Source organism: Ostrea edulis, chromosome 9 (assembly GCF_947568905.1).
Source record: "Ostrea edulis chromosome 9, xbOstEdul1.1, whole genome shotgun sequence".
Classification (NCBI taxonomy): domain Eukaryota; kingdom Metazoa; phylum Mollusca; class Bivalvia; order Ostreida; family Ostreidae; genus Ostrea; species Ostrea edulis.
Window position 1 is genome coordinate 47814114 of NC_079172.1, and position 16408 is coordinate 47830521.

A 16408-nucleotide genomic window follows, 5' to 3' on the forward strand; every position below is an offset into this window, starting at 1 on the left:
CCCTTTTATGAGTTATTGCCCCTGAAAGTTTTTGATTTTTACAAATAATTGAAAAAAATTAAAACCATTTATCCTAGAGACATGGGACCAACTGCATTAGAATCTCCATTCTTTGACCTTTTAATTTATGTCAAAGTCAAAGGTCAAGGTCATTCAAAATATGAGAAATTTAGCTCCTTTTAGATCTCTTTTGTCTTTCAACATATACTACATATAATTGAATCTTTAGTATGTCCTTTTAAATCTATTTTAAAGATTTAATTCCTGTACCTTAAGACTGACCCCTTTAAAAGTTATTGCCCCTTAGAGTATTAACCTTGTTATCGCTACTCCGACGAAACCGTACACCGTAAAGATACCAAACCTTCACCAATGTCTTCGACTAGTCAAGGAGACTCTTCAATCTATTCATTGCGAAAAGATTCTTCGACCCCTTTTATGAGTTATTGCCCCTGAAAGTTTTTGATTTTTACAAATAATTAAAAAAAATTAAAACCATTTATCCTAGAGACATGGGACCAACTGCATTAGAATCTCCATTCTTTGACCTTTTAATTTATGTCAAGGTCAAAGGTCAAGGTCATTCAAAATATGAGAAATTTAGCTCTTTTTATATCGCTTTTGTCTTTCAACATATACTACATATAATTGAATCTTTAGTATGTCCTTTTAAATCCATATTAAAGATTTGATACCTGTACCTTAAGACTGACCCCTTTAAAAGTTATTGCCCCTTACATTATTAACCTTGTTATCGCTACCCCTTTGAAACCATAGACCATAGAGACACCAAACCTTCACTAATGTTTTCAACTACTCAAGGAGACTCTTCAATCTAGTCATTGCGAAAATATTCTTCGACTCCTTTTATGAGTTATTGCCCCTGAAATTTTTTCATTTTTACAAATAATTAAAAAAAATTAAAACCATTTATCCTAGAGACATGGGACCAACTGCATTAGAATCTCCATTCTTTGACCTTTTAATTTATGTCAAGGTCAAAGGTCAAGGTCATTCAAAATATGAGAAATTTAGCTCTTTTTAGATCTCTTTTGTCTTTCAACATATACTACATATAATTGAATCTTTAGTATGTCCTTTTAAATCCATTTCAAAGATTTGATACCTGTACCCTAAGACTGACCCCTTTAAAAGTTATTGCCCCTTACATTATTAACCTTGTTATCGCTACCCCTTTGAAACCATAGACCATAGAGACACCAAACCTTCACCAATGTCTTCAGTTTCTCAAAGCACAACTTCAACATATTCAGTGTGAAATGATCCGCTGACCCCTTATATGAGTTATCGCCCTTTTATGTGTTTGTGCCAATCGTTAACTTTTAAACGGATAATCATAGAAACATGGGACCAACTGCAATGTGATCATTGACCTTTGACCCTGAATATTAGGTAAAGGTCAAAGGTCAAAGTTACTTCAAATATTGAGAATTTAGCTCTTTTTATATCTCTTTTGTCTTTCAACATACATCATTTTTCATTGCATCATTAGTATGTTCTTTTAAAACCAATTAAAACATCTTTCTTGGCCCTTAAGCCGGGCTCCTTTAAAAATTATTGCCCATCTTACAAATAAAGCTTGTTATCACTAGTCCTTCGAAACCGTTAACCCTGGAGATACCAAATCTTAATCATTAATGTTTTGTAATGATTTAGTAGACTCTTCAATCTATTCAGTGCGAAAAGATTCACCAACCCCTTTAAATAGTTATGGCCCCTGAAAGTTTTCCAAGTTTACATTGACTTGAAAGTTTTTTGGCCTCATTTGACCTACTGAAGAATGGATCAAGATTGAAGGTCAAGAAACAAATCCAGAAGAGATGGAAAGACCTCTAATTGTTCGCGAACAATTAGGATTACTAGTTATTATTATTATTATTATTATTCTTATTATTATTTGTCTTCTTTTCTTTCCGCCGCGAGAAGCTCTTGACGTTTTAAGACTTATCGAAAAACAATTTAGACCATCATATTTGACATCTCGAAACATGCTCAGATCTCACCCTGCGTATTTGATCTTTGACCCCTAATGAACTTATGGGACTTTACGCAAAAAACCCTTGTTATCGCTTCACTTCGAAAACCGTAAATGATAAGAGCATGAAACTTTCACTAAATTCTTTAGTCGATCAAGCGTTGTAGTGTTTACTTTTAAGTTTTCGGTGATCCCTAAAGGGAGTTAATGGCCCTGAAAGTTTACGATTTTTACGGAAAAATTCAAAACTCCTACAATATAAGTCGTAGAAAGACGGAACCAACTGGAATGGAATACTTGACCTTTGACCTTGAAAATAAGGTCAAGGTCAAAGGTCAAGGACATCTGGAAACTTTAAAAATAAGCAATTTTCATACAGTCAAAAGCATTGAAAGTACAGAAAAAGTGTTGTATGTACAAGTAGTCACAAACCAACTTATTCCAACGCATTCCATTACGACTCTGAACTTTGACCTTTCTTGAATTTACAGCGACTTGCGTAAAAGCCATTGTTATCACTACAGTATGGAAACCGTAAATGGTACGAACACGAAATGTTCACTACACTTATTGCCTGATCAATTGTAAAAGATGACTTCCTGTTTTTGATGGTTTCTCGATTCGTAACGGGAATTAATGCCCTTGAAAGTTTTCGCTTTCGCGTAGAAATTTACAACTCCTAAAGTATTTGTCGTAGGAAGACAGGACCAACTGAAGTGACATCCCTGACCTTTGACCTTGAAAATTAGGTCAAGGTCAAAGGTCAAGGTCATCTAGAAACTTTGAAAATAAGCAATTTTCATACCGTCTAAAGCATATAAAGTACAGATAAGGTATACTATGCACAAGTAGTCAAGAACCAACTTAAGTCAACGCATATCATTACCATTCTGAACTTTGACCTTTGTTCGATTTACAGCGACTTGCGTAAAAACCATTGTTATCACTACAGTATGGAAACCGTAAATGGTACGAACACGAAATGTTCACTAAACTTATTGCCTGACCAATTGTGAAAGATGACTTCCGTTTTTGATGGTTTCTCGATCCGTAACGGGAATTAATGCCCTTGAAAGTTTTCGATTTCGCGTAGAAATTTACAACTCCTAAAGTATTTGTCGTAAGAAGACAGGACCAACTGAAGTGACATCCCTGATCTTTGACCTTGAAAATTAGGTCAAGGTCAAAGGTCAAGGTCATCTAGAAACTTTGAAAATAAGCAATTTTCATACCGTCTAAAGCATATAAAGTACAGATAAGGTATACTATGCACAATTAGTCAAAAACCAACTTAAGTCAAAGCATATCATTACCATTCTGAACTTTGACCTTTGTTCGATTTACAGCGACTTCCGTAAAAACCATTGTTATCACTACAGTATGGAAACCGTAAATGGTACGAACACGAAATGTTCACTAAACTTATTGCCTGACCAATTGTGAAAGATGACTTCCGTTTTTGATGGTTTCTCGATCCGTAACGGGAATTAATGCCCTTGAAAGTTTTCGATTTCGCGTAGAAATTTACAACTCCTAAAGTATTTGTCGTAGGAAGACAGGACCAACTGAAGTGACATCCCTGACCTTTGACCTTGAAAATTAGGTCAAGGTCAAGGTCATCTAGAAACTTTGAAAATAAGCAATTTTCACACCGTCTAAAACATATAAAGCACAGATTAGGTATAATATGCACAATAAGTCAAGAACCAACTTAAGTCAGAGCATATCATTACCATTCTGAACTTTGACCTTTGTTCGATTTACAGCGACTTCCGTAAAAACCATTGTTATCACTACAGTATGGAAACCGTAAATGGTACGAACACGAAATGTTCACTAAACTTATTGCCTGACCAATTGTGAAAGATGACTTCCGTTTTTGATGGTTTCTCGATCCGTAACGGGAATTAATGCCCTTGAAAGTTTTCGATTTCGCGTAGAAATTTACAACTCCTAAAGTATTTGTCGTAGGAAGACAGGACCAACTGAAGTGACATTCCTGACCTTTGACCTTGAAAATTAGGTCAAGGTCAAAGGTCAAGGTCATCTAGAAACTTTGAAAATAAGCAATTTTCACACCGTCTAAAACATATAAAGCACAGATTAGGTATAATATGCACAATAAGTCAAGAACCAACTTAAGTCAATGCATTGCATTACGACTCTGAACTTTGACCTTTCTTCGATTTACAGCGACTTGCGTAAAAACCATTGTTATCACTACAGTATGGAAACCGTAAATGGGACGAACACGAAATGTTCACTAAACTTATTGCCTGATCAATTGTAAAAGATGACTTCCTGTTTTTGATGATTCGTTGATCCCTAACGGGAATTAATGCCCTTAAATATTTTAAATTTAGCGTAGAAATTTACAACTCCTAAAGTATTTGTTGTAGGAAGACAGGACCAACTGAAGTGACATCCCTGACCTTTGACCTTGAAAATTAGGTCAAGGTCAAAGGTCAAGGTAATCTAGAAACTTTGAAAATAAGCAATTTTTATACCGTCTAAAGCATATAAAGTACACATTTTTTTGTATTCAGAGACATTGTTTGAATGTCTGAAAAGGTGGAAAGACCTCTAATTGTTCGCGAACAATTAGGATTACTAGTTATTATTATTATTTGTCTTCTTTTCTTTCCGCCGCGAGAAGCTTTTGACTTCTGAAGACTTATCGAAAATCAATGTAGACCATCCTTTTCGACATCTCGAAACATGCTCAGATTTGACCCTGCGTAACTGAACTTTGACCTTTAACGAACTTGGAGGACTTTACGCGAAAAACCCTTGTTATCGGTTCTTCTCGAAAACCGTGAATGATAGGAGCATCCGACCTTTTCCAGAACATAGAGGCGACTTGGTCCAATTGACATGGGAATTCAACCAAAGGATTCGAGGACCCTTTCAGGAAGTTAGTACCCCTCGTGTTTTACGGTTTCTGCGTAAGAAATTGTCGACTCCTAAAGTATTCGTCGTAGAGACGCCGAACCCACTGGAACGGGTTGGGTGACCTTGACCTTGAAAAATAGGTCAAGGTCAAAGTCATCCAGAAAGGCCAGAAAATGGCACTTTTTATACGCTCTTTCACGCTTCAGATAGCATCGAAATATCACATGGGTCAGCATGGAATTCTAGACTGGTCTCGGCATCATGAATGTCAACTCTGAACTTTGACCACTCTGCGAATGTCGGCGACTTAACGTCAAAAACCCCGTTATCGCTACTCCTGCTAAACTGCAAGTCGTGGAGACCCGAGACCTTGACCGACGAATTCAAGATAAAACACTCTCGCACAGAGAAGTTGACCGAGGGAAACTGAGAACCCCGAAGCACGGTTCTCGCCCCCGAAAGTCTCCGAAGTCGTCGTTCGAGCCCACAACTTCTTCACGGATGTAGATAGAGACGCGGGACCACTTAAACGAAGCCCCGTGACCTCTCTGACCTTCAAAATGGGGTCAAGGTCATACTTCCTCTCCCATGGTTTTTTAAAGTTTGACCTTGAAAGTGGGTCAAGGTCAAAGGTCAAGGTCACGCATCCAGGAGCCAGTCTCCACGAGTAAGGCCAACCCACCCATCACGCCTGTCGTCCCCAAGGAAGAAATCCCCCACCCTTCAAGTGATCCGTCTGTGATCAGCTGTTTAAATACACTATTTTGACTGGTCTCATGCCATGCAACAATTACAGGATTCTAGCTAATCTGACCGACACCTACACATCTGACCTACACCCATTTCTTGACTGTCTTGTCAATCAAACATGAATTCCATTTACATTCATGAAAAGACATAGGCCAGATTCAATTGTCTGCCTGCATCAACATAAAGACTAAGTTTTAATGTTTTTTTGATAATGATGATGCAACTTTACTTGACAGTTGAACTCATTGACATTCCATCCTGACTGTCATTGTAAACAAATAAACACTTACCTGCAGGATCAGATGGGATGCAGTACTCCTAATTCTCCGTTCAGATATCCTACATGCACTCAGACACTTTCTAATTCACCGGCCGCCATTTTGGTTGTTTGTTGTCAAAGCCTATAAATCCGTGTATGCATGCCTCCTTGGGTGAAATGACTGAAAGACATTGTCTCCGTGAATTAGAACACATAGGATGAGCCATTAAAAACTGTATATTCAATTCCACAATCCACAACACACACGGTAAAATCCAGTGCATCTTCACAATATCAACATGAGGCTTGTAGACTCCCAGCATGCACGATCAGCAGCTACAATCTCTGAAAATGTCACATCCGGTTTCTTTGCGCCTCCAAATATCCTATCTAACAGGTCTAAAGTCACCCCAAACACCTGCACAAGTCCTATTACACTTTTACCTGATATGTGCATATGTGCTGGCTATCCAACACCCACACCCCTTTTCCCCCCCAAAATTTGACGGGTACTTAATGCGAAACCAAGCATTGAACACACTTCAACACTCAAATTTAGGCGGCAAATTTGAATTTCTTTTCTAGCCAAATCATTTTTTTTTTGGCCTCATTTGACCTACTGAAGAATGGATCAAGATCAAAGGTCAAGAAACAAATCCAGAAAAGGTGGAAAGACCTCTAATTGTTCGCGAACAATTAGGATTACTAGTTGTAATTGTGTTTGTGCCAATAAATATTAGTATTTGTATTATAGAATATATAGTTTGTTTGTATTCTTTTACATATTGATCAATATAAATCAATAAAAAAAAAATGTGAAGAGGGTCAGAAATCAGGAAAACTTACTACATATTTTTTGTATAAAGACAATTTTGATATGGAGAAAAACTCTTATGTAGATTCCGAATAAGTACACATGACCTAAGAATTGAAAGAGGAAGATGAAAGGTGAAGATAACGAACAGTGATCAATCTCATAAATCCCATCAGCAATACAAAATAGAGAGTTGGGCAAACACGGACCCCTGGACACACCAGAGGTGAGATCAGGTGTCTAGGAGGAGTAAGCATCCCCTATCGACCGGTCACACCGCCGTGAACGTTATATTTTGATCAAGTAAACGGAGTCATTCGTAGTCAAAATCACTGTCAAAAACGACCTAACAATCGGTATGAAACACATCAGACAGTGTTTGACCCAAGGATAGGTGAATAAATTCTGCCTCATAAGAATACAAAAACAGGTTAGCTAATAAATGGAGCATATTTACTGTCCATGGTGATTCAATTCCAACAGAATGTCTCAGAAGACCTGATGAACAAATATTACGTAGATATTGCCAATGAGGAACCCCAGCATCTTTTCTATTCCGGATTTTCGTAATTCTTGGTTGTACGAGTTGTCGTTCGTGCGGGACGGTATACATCCAAAGTAAATGCATATGTATAACAACGCTTAGCCGGTTAACCGATTACTCGGTTGAAAAAATGCTCACCGATTAGAAAATTTGTAACCGATTGGCCGGGTTACTTGTAGTAAAGAAATACTGTCGTGCCTGTATTATATGTTTTTAGAAAAAAAGAGGGGTCGTAATATTAAAAAATCTAGGTGGTGTTTAAATATTCACATCTTTAATGACTGATCAGATTTGATAATCTTTAAAGTAAAATTTCATGCAATACCGTTAATTATAGTCCATTTTGTAGGAAAAGCCTTTTTGTAAGGCCCCAGTCAGGCTCTATTTATCCAATAGAATTCTCGAACAGAAATTAAGTTCTGTAGCCAATTGAAAGATCGGAATTCTCTTAATGTCGGACCTTTGATTGATTGATTGTATATTGTTTAACGTCCCTCTCGAGAATTTTTCACTCATACTATGGAGACGTCACCAATACTGGTGAAGGACTTTAAATTTAGGCCTATGCTCGGCGCTTACGGCCATTGAGCAGTGAAGGTTCTTTAGCGTGCTACACCTACATCCGTTTTAAAATCACCTCCCAGGACCCGTGACATTCACATCTGATGACGAGCGTTTGATGATGGACCTGTTACTACCTGTTTTAACGACTTAGGTCTGACGTGGCCGGGATTCGAACCCCGACCTTCCGCATGCAGGGCGAACGCTCTACCTCTAAACCACCGCGGCGGTTTCGGACTTTTGAAAATAAGTAACCTCGGGTCGTCATTTTCAACTATATTGACATCCCCACAAATGACACGTCCAGCTGAACAATAGTTGAAAGAACAAGAACATGTGGGAGTTTGTATAGGATGGTCTCTATCGAGACACTGTAAGGTTTCTTTTGAATTAAAATGTTTTGATGCAATAGTAAAACATGGCAATTAAGTCGTTTTACTATTTACTCGTAAAAGATATATCTCTGTAACTTAAGAGAGATGTCTCCTTAATCTAATGATATATCTCATTAACGAGGAGATATGCATAACTCTGCACATAGGCGTATGTGGAAACAGTTCGTGATCACGTTCCGCCAATTGTCATTGATAATCATGTTGCTGTACATGCACAAGAGGAATGTTGAAACACATTAGAGAAAGACCTTTCACAAAGAGCACAATTTTGGAATTGATCCATTGAACACGTATTGGTCCACAGTTTACATAATTATGAACTTGCAGAGTTCAATTTCCTTGTAGTTTTTCGCTAAATATCAGATAGATGACGGTTTTTAGTCCGAGAAAATTTGTATGAAGGAAATAAATTCACGGTCGTGCGACATTCGTTTTTGACGCTGAGATACATGCGAGGCCATGACTCTGTCACGTACCATTTTCGAAGGGAAGGATCCATCCTCCAGAAATTTCCATAAATGGGGAACAAGATCATAGGATTGGAGAGTCCTTACTAGTAGGCACCTAAATTTTCAGATATTTTGATATATTTCATTTTTTATTTTAATTTAACTTTCATACTACGTGTATATATACAGTAGATTAACAACAGAAATCGTTAATAGATATATAAGTATAACCCGTTAATAGATATATACGTATGACCGTTAATAGATATATAAGTATAACCGTTAATAGATATATAAGTATAACCGTCCCGATGTATTGAAAAGGGGTGAGTTACGAGATTCTTTGTGGCTGTTTATTTTTCCTTTTCCCAATTTCGGAGGATTATCTAAAAATATATACTCTCTCACAAGATCATTAACACATTTTAGTGAAATTAAAATAATGATTTCAAAATATCAAGAATTTGATTATTAGTTTAATATTCATCATTAGAGAACTCCTACCGTAAACTCGGGAAAATAGAAACTGTTGTACATGAAGAAAAGTTTTTAAGAGTGATTTCGTAGCTAAATACGAAAAAAAAATCACTATTCGGGTAGGGGTATTGTCGAGTTAATGTCTGGAATTGGCGCGAATCTTGCTTATATGGCACCAACACCAGTAAAACAACTCCCAAAATACGCACAACCATACACAATACATACTGACCTCTCTGTTGTATTAATCAGCGTTCACCTCGATGAATGTCAATGAGCTTACGATGCTATTTGTATGACATATATATGTTCATATAAAATGGAAAAAAATGATGAATATTATGATGAAATTATAGCTATATATTGCACGCGTGCATCTTATATGTCATACACAAAAATAGTGACTTTTGCTGGATTTATATTCATTAAATTCTTGGAAGGTTTTGTTTTGTGTACGCCTCGGATACACCATTTGTTAACTAAATTAAGATGATGTGCTGACGTCATAATGCCTCACAGTATTTAGAGTGCGAATGAGGACAATCAAGAGGTATAACAGTTTGAAAACAAATTTAATCCATATCAGAACACCATGAACATACGTAATACGTTTGCAAAGTACCAAAAAATCCTTTAAAATCACGTTTCTATCTTCATAATTTTCAGAATGTCTATCTTTTAAATAAAAAAAATCCGAGAATGCGATCCCTCCATGTTCTCCGCGTTCTCGCCACACGGGGTTCTTCTGCAGGAGTAAGTCCCGTGGTGCAGAGGAAACTACACGGTAAAGGCCTTGGTTTCACGGGCTTGGTCTCCTCTTCTTTGTTCTTGGTGGAATCCTGGGTATCGGGTGCAAGTTTAAAGGTTTCTATACTCGATAGAAACAGCTTTCGGGGAATAAACTTTTGTATTTTCTCTGTTTCTAATGCAGTAAGCTCCCCAGGTTTGTCCAGTCCACTTTTGACTGGCTTGGTTTTCTGTTTCAACTCTTGTGATTTAACAGATTTCTGTAAACACTCATTTTCCATATCCTGGTTCGCATCTGAAGTGTTCACATTTTTTATTTCTACCATAACACTGCCGTCATCCTGGTCTAGTTTCTGGACTGTTATATTTTGGAGAACTATTGCGCATGCCTTATCGCAATGCTCATGATATATACTCCAAAATCCTCTGTTTTTATATCTTAGTTCTTCACCACTAATCCCAGGAACAGAATGTGTGATTGGTCCATTCTCTGCATTTGGTATTGCCCGTCCGCTCTCAATGATTGCCTTGTTTTCTGGCTCTTTCTCCAGCACTGCCTCTCCAGTTTCCATGCTTATCTCAAACATATTTCTCTTCTTTATTTTCTTCGGTTTGTGTAACTGCATGAAATATTCATCATCAGCCCATGACGGCAGGAATGAAGAAATATTTGCATTAGCAGCTTTTAAAAATTCAATTTTCAAGATGGTGTCCTTAACCTGTTCATAAGGTACATAGTCATTTTTCAAATCATTGTCGTCTGCCATAGAACAGAAAACATTTCCAGAAATGGTCTTTTGATTTTCCATTTGCATTACTTTTATCTAACGTATCGCCTCCAAGCAAGTGCACAGTATGTTTTTGTTTAGTCGCAAGGATGAATGTGTTACCTTACCTTAGGTGGTTTCTGCACGCAGGTCCATTTAGTCCTCTATATGCAGCTCTTCTTCTAGTCTATCCTGTGTCATCGTTCTTCCGGTGTAGTTGTATTCAGCTGTGTAATCAAATAACATTTATTGGTTCTCCCAGAATTTGTCAATTTCCACTGCATTGCGATCTTTTCTACCGTATACAAGTATCCCTCTTCGTGCATTTCCTGCAAAAATTACCAGGGAAAAGTTCATAATTAGTAAGTTCAAATTCAGCTTCACTAAGAGTATATCGCAAGTTTTTAGGCATCACTTCAGTAATTGCTATAATGTCAGGTAGTGGTTCACTTACAATCCTCTTTTTCAATTCATCTATCTTATTTTTTTTTTTTTAAATGTCTGCATTTGTGTATATACACGATAAACTTTGTGGTTTTAAAACTGTCTTCCCACAACTAGAACTTTTGAACGAACCATTTACATTACTTTCTCCATTTGGTTTACAACTTTCAGAGCTTACTCTTTTTAGATGCGTACTTTCACGATCTTCCTGGCCCACGGCGGGCCTCTTACTATGTACTTGACTTTCCCCGATTTGTCTTTATCATTCAGAGCTTTAGCTTCACTAAGTTTTTTTTTATTCATGTCTCTTTCTAGCTGCAATAATGTAGCCCTATCCAATTTTTTTTTATTCTGACGTTTTCGGGATAGGGCTACAATTCCATAGGATCTCCGTAATGGTGCAAAATAATTTTATGAATAACCGATAATAAACTCTGTGTATTAGTCCCAAATGTTGTTTACACCAAAAAGGAGTACCAACTTTGTGCTAGGGCATGTCTAATAAAGGTGTTTTTCATTAAATATAATGTACATGATGCAAAATTCTTCGTCTGTTCCGCCATGCTTGTTATCGCGAGATCTCGTAGGTGGATCTAATGAAAAACCTAAATTGACAATCAGCGCGAAAATGTAGTTACTCGAGCCACTTCGACAAAGAAAGGAAAATCATATTGTTGCAGAAAGAATTTACACTCTGCTGTTCGGTTTTTAACTTGATATTAAATTCAAACCTTTTCAATACCGACGAAACAGCTTTCGCCTCCATACTTGTCCATTGATGTAAATACTACCTTATATGGCATATGCAAATGACTTGACAATCGGAAGTTGAAACTTCAGTACATCAAACATGGCGCACAAATATGAATCGAGAAATTGGAATTTATCGAAATTGTTGAAAACGGTAGAATAGAGCCTCACAAATCTTAAGTTGCAGGTTGTAAATTTATATATTGACTAAGAAACATAGAATATCATTTTATTTACGTAAAGAAAGTCAGGAAATGTTTAGAATGAGCGCAAATGTTGCGGGAGTGAATCACTCCCGCATTTGCACCATTACGGAGATCCTAAGGAATTGTAGCCCTCTCCCTAAAAAAAAAAAAAATCAGAGAGGGCTACATTATTGCAGCTAGTCTCTTTCCGACTTCGACATATCGTAAGTTACACTCAGGCATTTATACTCACTATCATCGGCCACATCTTTCAACTTCGACATATTTCTCATAATCAATTGTCTATCGGCACTCATATCACATGATTCACCTCAGGTGAACTTTAAAAAAAACAAGCGTGAAGGGTTTGTTCAGGAACGCTCCTTGGTTTGTAGTGCCTTGACTCTGTCTATCTTTCTTGTACATGTTGGAATATTAATAATTGCCAATTCGTTTCCATCTCTGTAATTCTTTATTTGGAGTAGGAAAAGATTGGCTACAACACAGAAAACAACAAAACTTACTATGTTGTACAATATGTAAATATTGTACTTTCAGATATGATAAACAATTATTACTGACTGAAATATTGAGCTTAACTGATAATACTTCTTAAATTGACAATTAATGCATGACTTATAGAAAGGTAAGCAAAATGAAATGTGACATCTACACTCTGACATGTGTTATAGTTTTGTTTACATACTTGAACTGACAATTTACCGTTTATAAATAACTGTAAATACACTATAAAGAAACACATCAAGTTTACACATTAAAACAACACTATTAAATTGATAATTACCGTGATTATTTTCTGATACATCATTGAATATAAGAAAACAGCTCAAGCACACAAGTGAGTACAGCAAATATGGCGCGTTTTCAAATCAGGTCAACATAAACAATTACTTCCTGACAAAATTGGAAAACCTATTTACATACAATCAGATTAATTTGAAAAATTGAAATCAAATACTTTACACCGGCCCCTAAAATATGTTCCTAACCTTAACATATTTTACAATATATCATTTGTGAAACCATACACTATTGTGAAAAGTCATTTAGGTTCAACAACATTACAGCAGTTTTCACTTGCACAGCACTTACTGTTCAATGTCCGATTCCAGAACAAGGCAAAGTTTCGAAATGGGTCGCAGTAAAGTTGTCGATGCTGTTTTTACCTTCGCAACACGCACAATGCCATTAGAATCAGATTGCACTTCAATTACTCTTGCCAGATTCCACTTGTTTCGTGAGGTATTTTCAACGATTAATACGAGATCCCTAATCTGCAGGTTTCGTTTAGGTTTCAACCATTTCGGTCTTCTCTGGAAAAGAGGTAAATATTCCTTGGTCCACCTTGCCCAAAATACATCCGAAAGATACTGTATTTGTCTCCATCTTCTCTTCACGAAACTATCAGTCTTTAAGAAGGTTCCTGGAGGAAACTGCTCACCCGGTCTCAAGAGAAGAAGATGATTTGGCGTAAGCACTTCTAAATCATTTGCGCTGTTAGGAGATTCTACAAGGGGTCTTCCATTGAGGACTGCTTCTACTTCTGAAAATAATGTCTGTAGTCCTTCATCATCCAAACGTATAACCTGCTCTTGCATGATTGAGTATAGAACATTTCTTACTGATCGTATGAGTCTTTCCCAGAATCCTCCAAAATGGGAAGCTAAAGGCGGATTAAATTCCCACTAGATCGCTTTTTGCAACAACTGATTGTGAATCTTGTCTGAGTTCCATGCTTGTATCGCCTCCAGTTCCTTCTCGGCACCAGCAAGGTTAGTTCCATTGTCTGATCTAATGAGGTTTGGTTTTCCTCTCCTTGCAATAAACCTACGTATAGCATTGATCGAAATGCGCATCTGGTGCATCAAAATTGGTACCGTATATTTTTTACATTATGACCCCTGGGTCGAGGCCTCTGCTGGTGGACTGTTAGTCCCCGAGGGTCTCTACAGCCCAGTAGCTAAGTACTTCATTACTAGCTTGAAAATACGGATGTATATTTAATTGCTGTTATAAAATTTAGAAATTCATTTCAAAATTAAGGATTATCTCCCTCATGCATAGCTCTTATCCTTGGACGAATTTGGCTCCACTTGTTTGGCACGCTGTTTTTGGCTATATTTAGATCTAAAACTTCATAGTTATTTCGGATTTCAAACATTTCGGTTGAGCATCACTGAAGAGACATTATTTGTCGAAATGCGCATCTGGTGCATCAAAATTGGTACCGTATAATTTTTACATTGATACAAGAATCTGTATCTAATGAAAATGCCATCTCTAGATGAACTGCACGCGAAACCATACAGGTGAAGATCACTCCATATCTCTTAACAGTACTCCTGCCTCGTTTCAACTCAAAAGGACCAAAATAGTCCATTCCAACATTTGAAAATGGTGGCTGGTCTGGCTGTAGTCTTTCTTTAGGCAAATCTGACATTTTTTGCTGCAAAACTGGAGATTGGTACTTCCGACAAATTACACATTTTGAAGCAATGGATTTGAATAGATCCGAGGCTCCCAAAATCCAAAATCGTTGCCTAAGGACGGACAAAGTTGAATTTTTTCCTAAATGGCCAGTAGATTTATGGGCATCCTCTATGGTAAGTCTGGATAACTTTGAGGTTTTGGGGAGTATAACCAGATGTTTTGCTTCAAATGACAGATTTTGACAATTTCACAATGGACTTTTAAAAGTAGGCGGAAGACTAAGAAGATCACCTTCTTAGTCTTCCGCCTACTTTTAAAAGTCCATTGTCAAATTGGCCAATTTAGACGATTTTTTCACACATTTCTCTTCTCCAATATGAAGATCATAAATCTCTTCTGAGAATGTTTGTCTTTGCACAAATATAATTAGGGTTTCTTCTGCACGTTTGATATCTTCAGGAGTAAGTACTGAGATAATCTTTTCTCCTAACAATCTTTTCTTCCTCGCTTCCTTTACTTGATTTTCGATCTTCTCTTCTGATTCACTTCCAATTCTCATACTTTCTCTGAGTGTTTGTGTTGCCTTCACAAGATTTCGTAAATTGTACTTAGCATGTAAAATCCAGGCTGTAATTTTCTTCACCTTATTCCAGTCAGAGAAATGATCCAGCAAATTTTTAATTCCATCTACATGTATACTGGATTCAGTTTTCAGTGTTGACACAGCCAAAGTAACTTCTACTTTCACTTCTGGGTCATTTGTGAGTTTCTGTTCCTTGACATCATGCAGATCTTGTTTTGGCCATTCATGTTGATCCCTCCATAAAAATTCCGGACCATTAAACCACAGGGTGTGACTCAAGAACTTGTCGATTCTTCCTATTCCTCGAGAAGCACAATCCGCAGGATTTTCTTTAGAACCAACATAGTACCACTGATTCAATTTGGTAGCTTCACGGATTACTGTTAGACGATTGGCGACAAAGGTATGAAATCGCGCACTTGTGTTGGCTATGTATTTCAGCACAGTCATACTATCAGTCCAGTAGAAGACATGATCTATAGCAAAGTCCAGATTCTCAGAAATGGTCATTGCTAACTTCACCATTATTACTGCTGCTGTTAATTCCTTCCTTGGAATTGTAATAGTCTTCAGAGGAGCTAACCGACTTTTTCCAATCACAAAGCACAATGGATTATTCCCTGTTCATTTACAAAACGTAAGTAGATAACGTCTCCCATTCCTACGTAACTTGCATCAGAGAAACAGTGCAACTGACAAGAAATAATTCTTCCGAAGTCCTTGGGTTTGTAACAGCGTTCTATTTTTAATGCCTCCAACTGTTGTGCCTGTAATATCCATTTAGTCCAACACTTCATATGTTCTTCACTGATCTCCTTATCCCAGTGTATCCCAAGCCTACATAATGTTTGTAACAAGATATTGGCACTCATAACAAAAGGAGATGCCAATCCCAGAGGATCATACAGGGAGCTGATGATGGAAAGAATTCCTCTTCGTGTATGGTTGCTCTTTGACAGATATCTGAAATCCCAGCTGATCGCTCTCAATAAACCAATAGACTCCTAAGGCGCTTTCTACTAAACAATTTTCTCCTATGATCCACTCCTTCACATTTTTTGCACGATCTTCTTCAGGAATTGATTCTAATACAGATACACTATTGCTGATCCATTTAGTCAAGTGAAAGCCTCCATTCTGATAGAGGGAAGATATGTCTCTAGCAAATGACTTTGCTTCTTCTTCTGTACTCAGCGATGCCAGACAGTCATCTACGTACATGCTTCGTTTTATTGCTTCTACTATGGAAGGTTTGTATTTCTGCATATTTTCCGCTACCAAATGTTTCAAAGTGTAGTTACAGCAACTAGGTGAAGAAGTAGCACCAAAGATATGCACCTTCAT

At 37.2% G+C, this 16408-nt stretch overlaps 3 protein-coding genes across 3 annotated transcripts; all 3 read right to left on the reverse strand.

Annotated features, from left to right (window-relative positions):
- Positions 1 to 9690: 9690 nt before the first annotated feature.
- On the reverse strand, positions 9691 to 12900 carry LOC125659597 (uncharacterized). The gene is made up of 3 exons (XM_048891325.2): positions 12836 to 12900; positions 12284 to 12526; positions 9691 to 10980 (listed from the first exon to the last, which is right to left on the reverse strand). The coding sequence occupies exon 3, from the start codon at positions 10697 to 10699 to the stop codon at positions 9809 to 9811; it is 891 nt and encodes a 296-aa protein (XP_048747282.2). The 5' UTR covers positions 10700 to 10980; positions 12284 to 12526; positions 12836 to 12900; the 3' UTR covers positions 9691 to 9808.
- Positions 12901 to 14794: 1894 nt separating this feature from the next.
- Positions 14795 to 15589, reverse strand: LOC125660109 (uncharacterized). Its single transcript, XM_048891947.2, has one exon. It carries the CDS (start codon positions 15587 to 15589, stop codon positions 14795 to 14797), a length of 795 nt encoding a protein of 264 aa, XP_048747904.2.
- A 375-nt stretch (positions 15590 to 15964) lies between these two features.
- Positions 15965 to 16408, reverse strand: LOC130050552 (uncharacterized). Its single transcript, XM_056150768.1, has one exon. It carries the CDS (start codon positions 16406 to 16408, stop codon positions 15965 to 15967), a length of 444 nt encoding a protein of 147 aa, XP_056006743.1.

Coding starts and splice junctions, on each gene's coding strand:
- LOC125659597 (XM_048891325.2), bottom strand. CDS start 10,699: ATGCAAATGGAAAATCAAAAGACCATTTCTGGAAATGTTTTCTGTTCT.
- LOC125660109 (XM_048891947.2), bottom strand. CDS start 15,589: ATGGTGAAGTTAGCAATGACCATTTCTGAGAATCTGGACTTTGCTATA.
- LOC130050552 (XM_056150768.1), bottom strand. CDS start 16,408: ATGAAGGTGCATATCTTTGGTGCTACTTCTTCACCTAGTTGCTGTAAC.